The sequence below is a fragment of the Tachypleus tridentatus genome, chromosome 1, assembly GCF_004210375.1.
Source record: "Tachypleus tridentatus isolate NWPU-2018 chromosome 1, ASM421037v1, whole genome shotgun sequence".
Classification (NCBI taxonomy): domain Eukaryota; kingdom Metazoa; phylum Arthropoda; class Merostomata; order Xiphosura; family Limulidae; genus Tachypleus; species Tachypleus tridentatus.
Genome location: NC_134825.1, coordinates 105,176,173 through 105,185,598, shown reverse-complemented (window position 1 = coordinate 105,185,598; position 9,426 = coordinate 105,176,173). Strand labels below are relative to the sequence as shown.

General features: G+C 36.1%; 1 protein-coding gene across 1 annotated transcript in view; it reads left to right on the top strand.

The window, feature by feature from the left end:
* The first annotated feature begins 1,708 nt into the window (after positions 1 to 1,708).
* LOC143257435 (serine/threonine-protein kinase SIK3-like) overlaps positions 1,709 to 9,426 on the top strand; it is a 32,177-nt gene continuing 24,459 nt past the window's right edge. Inside the window, exons 1-2 of the mRNA XM_076516110.1 lie at positions 1,709 to 2,213; positions 2,451 to 2,643. Coding sequence (XP_076372225.1) covers positions 2,473 to 2,643 — 171 coding nt within the window. The 5' untranslated portion in view covers positions 1,709 to 2,213; positions 2,451 to 2,472. The remainder of the gene's footprint in view (positions 2,214 to 2,450; positions 2,644 to 9,426) is intronic.

Here is a 9,426-nt window from a genome sequence, read left to right as displayed (position 1 = left end):
TAGCTGTTAACGTGTCCGGACTGTATACCTAAAGTGTTCGCGGTTCGCGTCCCGTTGCTCCTTAACCATGTTCCATGCCTGAGGTCCACGAACGCGTTACTTGGCCGTACAGCTAAAGAATAGACAATGGGCTGTATTGACTAGGCACATCCTCTATATTCCATCAGTTCAAAATTATGAACAGTAACGAACATATAATGTAGCTTTATAAGAAAATTCTGAAAGAAACAAGTTGGCAGTTGTAGATGGTTTTATTATTATTTTTGACAGAAGAACATAAGTTTATAAAACCGAAAGAAACATAGCACTCATGGAGTTTTGGTTTTATAAAGAGAAATTACCTGCTTTTAACACATTAAAAATTTATTAAATGAGTTTTTTATCTATTCTAATGTTCTGTGCACAGAAAATAAGCACGATAGCAAAACGGTCACAATATTAAATAATTAATTTGTATTCTTGTGTGGTCCAAAGTCACATAATGTGATGCGTCTACAGAAGGGAATCGAACCTTGCTTTCTATGATTGCAATTCCTCAAATTTACTGATGAAATACGATAAAGCATTAATTACATACGTATGCATGTGCCCGATAAATTTAAATGTATTGTTCAATCGGGGACTGTATCCCGTGTGTACTTTATGTTGCCATGACGATTAACAAACTTAAACCTGATTTTATTAATAATATAAGAATAATACAGATTGAATGATATTTATAACGGGCGTGCTTGTGTACGTATAAAACTGTGTTATTACATGTAACAAGTAAGTTGTAGCCTGACAAGGCCAGGTGGTTAGGGCGTTCGACTAGCCGCCTGAGTAACCACGTATATTGTGTAAAACTTCGGTAATAAGAAATATGAATTAAATATGAACTTTTTATCGCTAGTTTCTTGTTGTTGTTTTTTTTAGTCTGCACATTATGCACATCTTAAGGTTATTTTATTTGGTTACTATAGTAACGTGACGTCAAGCCCGGGTCTTACTACACTTTCAAGGTCCCATGTTAGCCCCTAGGACACAAAATGGGATATCACATGCTAGGCCTCGTCTGTTCTATTGCTGTCATCTTAGCTGAAAGTAGAGGTTTAGACTGATCATTTATAAACATTATGCAGATTGTTTGTTGTTTTTTTATTTCGTGCAAAGCCACTAGAGGGCTATCTGTGCTAGCCGTCCCTAATTTCGCAGTGTAAGACTAGAGGGAAGGCGGCTAGTCATCACCACCCACCGCCAACTCTTGGGCTACTCTTTTACCAACGAATAGTGGGATTGACCGTAAAAATTATAACGCCCCCACGGCTGGGAGGGCGAGCATGTTTGGTGCGACCGGGATCGTGCGGTTTGTACACAAACGAATTAAAAATTATAATGGCAAGTTTTCACTTACTACCTAAAATTTACTTGTTTGTAACTTTTTTAACGTTGTTAATGTGGATAAAATTTTATGTTTGTGAATAGAGATATAATCGTAATTTAACACAAATTTGTTTTATTTCTCTCATTCTCTCTAGGTTTTGTTTGTTTTATAAAGCTAAGATATTACGTGCTGTGTTTTTTGTCACCGACAAACGTTAACTTAGAATAATGTGACTGTTTTTGTTACTCTCTTCAGTTTGTCGTGGTGTCACTGCGGTCGTTAAAGTTTTTGTGTTTTGTGCCATTCGCGCAACGTTGTCCGATGACGTAAATGCGCGCACCCTCTGAGGTATCTTTATCTCGCACACCCAAGAGTTTAATATACAGTGTGTTATCGTGTATGAGTTTGTTCCATCTGACTGTTGTCTAGAACTCGTTGTCTAGTGTCTGAAGCGGTTGAGATCTCAAAACAGTATTTCACAGTTTTCATACAAAGAGTTATTGTTGTTCAGACGAAAATATTCGACGTTGTTTAGTGTATCAAAATTAATACGTCGAAGAAGCAAACAAAGAGTATATTACTGTTTGTTTTGATGCATTACTAATTCACGTATATAGCCTACAAGTACATAATAATCTTAGTCCTTGAACTTGAAGTTTAGGTGTGACAATATGTGGAGGGCTTTTATTATTTTATAATCTACTAGATATAGCATATCGTCAAAAACCTCTCGGATAGAATATAGTTTATCACAAACTCGGTCCAGGAAATGAATACAGTTTCCTCTGATGGAAATCCGGAAGCAAAGATAAATGTTTGACATTTCCGTGTACAGAACTTTGTAAATCAGGTAGTTGTTCGTTTTAGAGTTTTATTTGAATTTTATTTAGAGTTTTATGTTGAATAACTGAAATATAAGCAAAGCAAATAAATAGTAACGTTAGATACTTGGGCTGTATGGTATCGATATAAAACTTTATAAAATAACTTCTGATGAAAGATAATTATACGCTTCTCATCAGTGTAGTATGCGTCTGCACTTACTTAATATTACAAGCATTTTATGAACTTGGTTGTAACTACACAGGCCTGAGGACGAGGCTACTGGAATGTGCATGATCAGAACTGGCGAAAACATGGCAGCGGACAGGACGAAGCTTGTGAGTGGGAACTCGGCTACTGGTTTGGTTCGTGTTGGATTTTACGAATTAGAGAAAACTATTGGTAAAGGAAACTTTGCTATTGTAAAATTGGCTTCACATGTCATTACTAAAACAAAGGTAAGTTTGGTTGAGAATGATGTAATATATTTAAAATATGAAGTCAAAACGCTTTGAAAATGGAACAGTCGAAGAGTATGAAATATTTACTATTACTGTTTTAGTAATATTTTTGCAAGCTTATCTTTGTGTTACTAATATTACTGCATAACTTAATCATATTGATTGGTCTAACATTATATCTATTCAGTAAGCTTTGTCTTTGTCACTGCAAAACTTGCTGATAACATAATCGAATTAATGAAAATTTAACCTTATCTGCATACTATAACATTAATAGTAATTCTAGCTTACACTTACTCGAGACTTGGTTGTAATATTGCGAAAACGATGCTGGTAGTTTAAAAGTGGACGCCTATTATTGAAATATTATTACTATTAATATTATAATTTTGTTTAGATTTTATACTTGCCTGTTAATTAAAGTTAAATAATATAGCCACCAGGTGCTCGTGAAGCTTGGAGGCTTTCTCACTAAGAATGTAAGATGTTTGCAGCATCTGTGGCCCTAAGCTATAGTCTGATTGAAAAACCAGATGAATGCATATTAACAAGGAAAACTACAATTGAATGCCATTTTTAAAGATAAAATGGTTTCGTTAATTTTTTATTTTAACTTTAAAATTGACCTTGAAAATAATAAGGTAACTTTAAGTTAGCTAAAATCACTGATTTTAAATAGTTCAATTTATATCAAATTGTTTTAGACTTAAAATTATTATCTCAGGACAAACAAAAACATGCTGTTCTGGCTACTTCTGTTTTAAAGTTATTCTTTCTACTATACTAAAACTGTAGATTTTTATGTCAACTGTTAATATCTGAAGCTACAGGGCTAATTATACCTCATTTTGTAATTTTCTTGTTTATTTTATTTGAAAAAGAAATATTCTTCCAGAAAACTATAAAATGATAAAAGTATACAGAACTGTATGTTTGGACATTTTAGTAGTTGTACTAGTGTAGTCTTTACTTGTGCATGTTTTAAAGTTGTGTTAATATTGGTGTTTCTTGGAAGCTGCTTATGTTTTTAGTAGTATTCATTGTCATCTCTGTGTCACTATAAACACTTGACTTGTCAAGCCCTACACCTTGTTCTAAATTGTAATATTCAGAATTGATATGAATATTTCACATATGGTCATTGTTAACCTAAATGTACTCGTAAAAAGAAAAATGTAAGTAAGTGTAATTGAAAAATTGGGTGCCTTCTTTTTGTTTACTTAACATTTGTATCTAACTTAGATATTTATCTAATCCTTCTGGTTAAACAAGTGAACTTTGTGTTATAAAACTCATCCTAAACTTATTTGTGAACCAGCTTCTGAGAACAACAGCTTAACAGGTCTTGCATAAACTGTTTTTTAATTTCAGTTTTAGTTTTGAATGTATTGCTACTTCAGTTCAGTTTTTTTACGTAGATTGTAATAACATGCATCCCACCCCTGAACTATTGTATATTCGTAACACACACACACACACACACACACACAACTATCCCTGCACACTAGCAAAAGGGTATTGTATATTCACAACACATGCACACAAGACTGTCTCTGCACACTAGCAAAAGGGTATTGTATATTCACAACACATGCACACAAGACTGTCTCTGCACACTAGCAAAAGGGTATTGTATATTTACAACACATGCACACAAGACTGTCTCTGCACACTAGCAAAAGGGTCTTGTATATTCACAACACATGCACACAAGACTGTCTCTGCACACTGACAAAAGGGTGTTGTATATTCACAACACATGCACACAAGACTGCCTCTGCTTATCCATCTCTGAGTTAAAGTAAAAATTTGGAAGCAACACTTTCTTTACTTTCCAGGAAGCTAGTAATTCCTCTCTTAAACTTCTGTAAATTTCAACTGTCAACATCAAGTCATTCCACTGGTCAAATGTTCTTGTATAAAACTATTTTATCTCAAGCAAGTCCTGATTTTTCCAAATCTTAAATTAGTGTTTTAACTATCACCTAACTATTAGTGTTTTGTATAGCATACAAAAACCCTAGATATCTTATAACTCCTCCTATATAATCTTGTAAGCTTCATTAAGATCTTCTGTTACTTTTCTATCCTGAAGAGAAAATAAGAGAGTTCATAATCTACCCCATAAGATAACCTTTTTATCCCTGGAATTATTCCAGTGGCTCTTGTCTGAACCCTTTCCAATAAATACACAAGTAAATGTCCTTACATAGATAAGAAAACAGAAACTGTATAGAAGGTTCCCTGATGATACGTACCGGCCTCAATATTGATAAACAGAAGAAAAAACTTCTAGTAGATTATTAAACTTGAGATATGGTGATTTCCTTTGTTAACATTGTTTGTGAATCAACTTGAAACTTTCTGTCACAAATTGATGTTGTATGCTCTGGAGTAATTTTCTAGGACTGAATATTTACATTTTTACTTGGTAATATTTCATAATCATAATGTAATCATCTTATCTTTGCTGCTTTTATCTATGATGGGGGGGGCAAATGAGTAATCAGTGTTTCTTTCACTGTTAACTTCTGTCTAGATTGAATTTTGGATGTGGTATCACTGAGTTACTTAAGTTCTAGATGGACATGCTAGCAGCCAATCAGAAACAACCTGATAGTGTATATTTATGTTGTGTTCTGCTGTTGGTCCCATTTTACTTTCACTGTAATATGTTTCCTAAAGTTTAACAATTACTTTATAACCTAGAATTTTGTCTCTCTGTTGTAGTTTGTGCTTGTCTTCTATCATATTTAAGTTTTAGTAAGTCATTTTGAGGCTTAATGAGTAATTGTGTTTTTGTATGCATGTGTGTGGAGGGGTATGTAATAATTTTAAAATTATGCGATTATTTTTAACTAACTAGCAGGTTCATAATTGTGAATAGATTAACATTTTTCCTAATGTATCCAAAATCTAGATTTTTATGTCTAGGTCTGTATTTATGAGTTGATGATGTTCATATGTCTGATATACAGATATTATTTGCAGGCCAATGACTCCAGTATCTCAGATTTCAGGTATTACAAAGTTCCAATTATGATTAGTTGACTGCCATATCTTAAAATTCTCAGACTTCCAGATCTTATGTTCAGACTTCCATTTATCTGTTAGATGAAATTTTATAGAACCATAATCAGTGAATAGTATAGAGAAAAATAAAATTTAGTTAAGTAACAATTGTTTGGCAAATTTTAAATATCATATTAGACAAAGTGTATAATAACGTTAGTAATATACAGTTGAAAACAATGTCTTTGTAGTCTCTTTAGACTAACTATATTCCATGTTTCTTTCAAGGAAAGTAGTGTAACTGTATCACCCTTGTTTAAAATGTTAATACATTTAGGTGCAATTTTGGAGTGAGTTTGGACTTAAACACGTTTGTATGGAGTGAGTTTGGACATTGTCTTTTTTTTCTCAACTTTTCCTTCCAAAGTCTTTATAAACGTTATGTAGTTAAAAACTGTTTTAAACTCAACCAAACAAGGTTGTTCTTACTTTTGCTGATAAAAGCCTTTTAAAAATGTTTGTGTGAATAAATACCCCTAAGAAAAGATCATGGTTTGTAACTGAGTGTTTGTAAGAAGTCAGAACATGGTTATTTCAAGCCTGTTGTTTGTGAAGTGTTTAGTCTCAGTGATCAGTCATTACTTTATACATTTATCAGTTGTTTCTGGGATGATGGTATTACCATATGGTGAGTTTTTTATGTAAGGTTTGAGAAATTCTATCAGCTTAATACATTTCTTTTTATATTATTGTCAGTTAACCCCAAACTTTCTGGGGCACATCTGTTATGGGTAGTTAACCATACCTCAGAACTTAAAGAATTTACTGACTAGGTCTGATACTTGTTACCACCAATGGAGCACCACACATGTTCAGTAACAATGTGTCTGTTACAATGTCTTATGTAAAGAACTAATCATTGAAGTTCTCTCATCTTTGAGAGTAAATGTTTAGAAACATCATAAGTAATAAATAAACAAACTGTTCAATCAACACTTTCATCAGCATGTTTTTAAAACTATTCCATTAGTTATCAGTAATCATGAACACAAGTTAACCAAAGAAAGATAAGCTGGACTTGCATCAAAAAATTGTGTACAACCAAATACTGGCTGACTACAAACCACGTTCTGAAACCCGCCGATCCAGTCGCCTTTGACAGTTTTCCTTGTAGAGAAGTGACAGGCTGTGTGATGGATGAGTGCATAGAGGGGTGGCACTGTTGGTTGATCATTGTGTGTCCACCCTGTCTTTGCCATTCAATACACCCTTGGAGGCCATAGCCATCCGTGTTTCCTTGGGTCATACCATCACTATTTGTTCTCTCTACCTTTCACCTGGAAAGACATGATCAATTAGACCTTGATGCTCTCATTGAACAGTTGTCGTCTCCCTTTTTAATCCTGGAGAACTTTAATGGACATCATCCCCTATGGGGAAGTGCTGATATTGATAGGAGGGGTTGCTCTATAGAGAGTATGTTCTCTGATCACAACCTTTCTCTTTTCAATACTGGTTCTTCCACTTATTTTCATGCACCTAGTCAGTCCTTTACTGCTACTGATCTCTCAGTTTGCTCCTCTTCACTATTCTCCCAATTTTCATGGAAGGTTGACAATAATCCACAATGCAGTGATCATTTTCCTATACTTTTGAGAGAGACTGGCCATGGTTGATGCCACCCAACCCACGTCCCCCAATGGAAGCTGGATCAGGCAGACTGGTCCACTTTCACTGCTCTTGCAGGACTTGATCCTGCCATCATCTGTCAGCCATCAATAGATGACTGTGTGGCAGCAGTAACTGACTGTATTATACAAGCAACTGTTCAATGTATTCCTAAAACCTCGACATGTTTTCTACTGTATCCTCATCCGTGGTGGAATCCTGCTTGCCACATGGCATGGAAGGCTCAAAAATGGGCCTGGGATACTTTCTGTAGATATCCCTCACTCTTGCACCACATCACTTTCCAGCAGGCCCGTGCACATGCTCGATGGATTAGACATCAAAGCCAAAAGGAATCTTGGATTAAGTTAACAACCAGCATATCTTCTACCACCAGTTCCAAAATCATATGGGACAAGATTCAAAAGGTCAGGGGGCATTATAATTCTGTCCCCCTCTCAATCTTGCTCTTTGATGAACAGGAAGTAGCTGACACCCGGAACATCGCCGATACTCTAGGTGAAAACTTTTGCTGGGTATCTAGAACTTCTGCTTGTTCCTCCATCTATTTAGCCATCAAGACTCGGACAGAGTGATTACTTCTTTCCTTTCGAACTGATTGTCTCCATGACTATAATTGACCCTTTACACTGGTGGAACTCAAACTGGCCCTTTATCAGTCTAGCAGTACCTCAGTTGGACCTGATGGTATACACTATAAGATGCTGTGCCATCTATCTCCTGCTTCTCTTGCTATTCTTCTGCTTGTTTTTAATCGAATCTTGCAGGAGAATGTTTTTCCTGATGCCTGGTGCCAGGCTACTGCCCTGCCTTTCTGTAAGCCTGGGAAAGATCCCAAGATTCCTTAAAACTACCATCCAATTGCTTTGATGAGCTGTCTCTGTAAGACCTCAGAGAGGATGGTTAATGCTCGTCTTGTTTTGATTCCTCGAATCAAACAACCTCCTCTCATCCACCCAGTGTGAGTTCTGATGACAGCGCTTCAGCATGGACCACCTGATTCGACTTGAAACATCAATCAGAGAAGCCTTTCTCAAACTACAACATCTTATATCAGTATTACCCTATTCTCAGTTCAGAGCTTATACACAGGGCCTCATGAACCTTCTTTGCATCTCTGCCGTTTGCAACTGTCTTTGCTACATGCTTCAAAACTTCGTTCCTTACCAAGTTGTGTTTTCCTTCCTCGGTGGGCCATACGTTTTCAGAACAATCTGCCATTGCTCCTTTGGCCTTCATATCCAGACACAGTTGGATGAATTGGGTCTGTCCTTGGATAATTGCTGTTTCCACTGGTCAGCATATCCCACCATGGCATTTTACAGTCCCCAAATGTGACATATCTTTAAGTCATCTGAGAAAAGCAGACACTCCTGATTTGGAAATACTGTCTGTTATTTGCTGAACATCTTTCGAACCATCCTTCCATTCCTATTTATACAGATAATTCAAAATCAGGTGACTGTGTGGGCTCTGCCATGGTTTGTTGTGGTTCAGTGGTTACACACAGAATCCTCTCTACAGCGTCTGTGTTCACTGCTGAACTTTATGCCATATCTCTTGCCCTGGATCACATAGAAGCTAAGCAGTACACAAATTGCAGTATTTATACTGACCAGCTTAGTTCTCTACTGGCCCTGGAATCGCTTCACGTTAGTTCACACCCTGTTCTCGCCGATATTCAAAACCTACTGGCCCATTTCTTATTTAACATCTACTTCTATCCAGTTTTCCTGGATTCCAGGCTACTTTGGCATTCGCGGGAACAAGCTTGCCGACACCACAGCTAAATGTATCTGCTCTGACACTATCACTACTGTGCCTGTTCCATATATGGACTATGGTCCTGTATTCAAGGCTTGGCTGTGTGCCAGCTGGCAGTCGACTTGGAGTGAGCAACGTGAAAACAAGCTTTTCCAAATAAAACCCTATATTGGACTTTGGCTGTCTTGCTTCCATAAGGATCTGAAAGAGGAAGTTGTTCTAACTAGAATACACATTGGTCAGTTTTTTAACTCATCGTTTTATTTTATCTCTATCTGATGCACCAGTGTGTAGTTTGTGTAACACTCACAATAA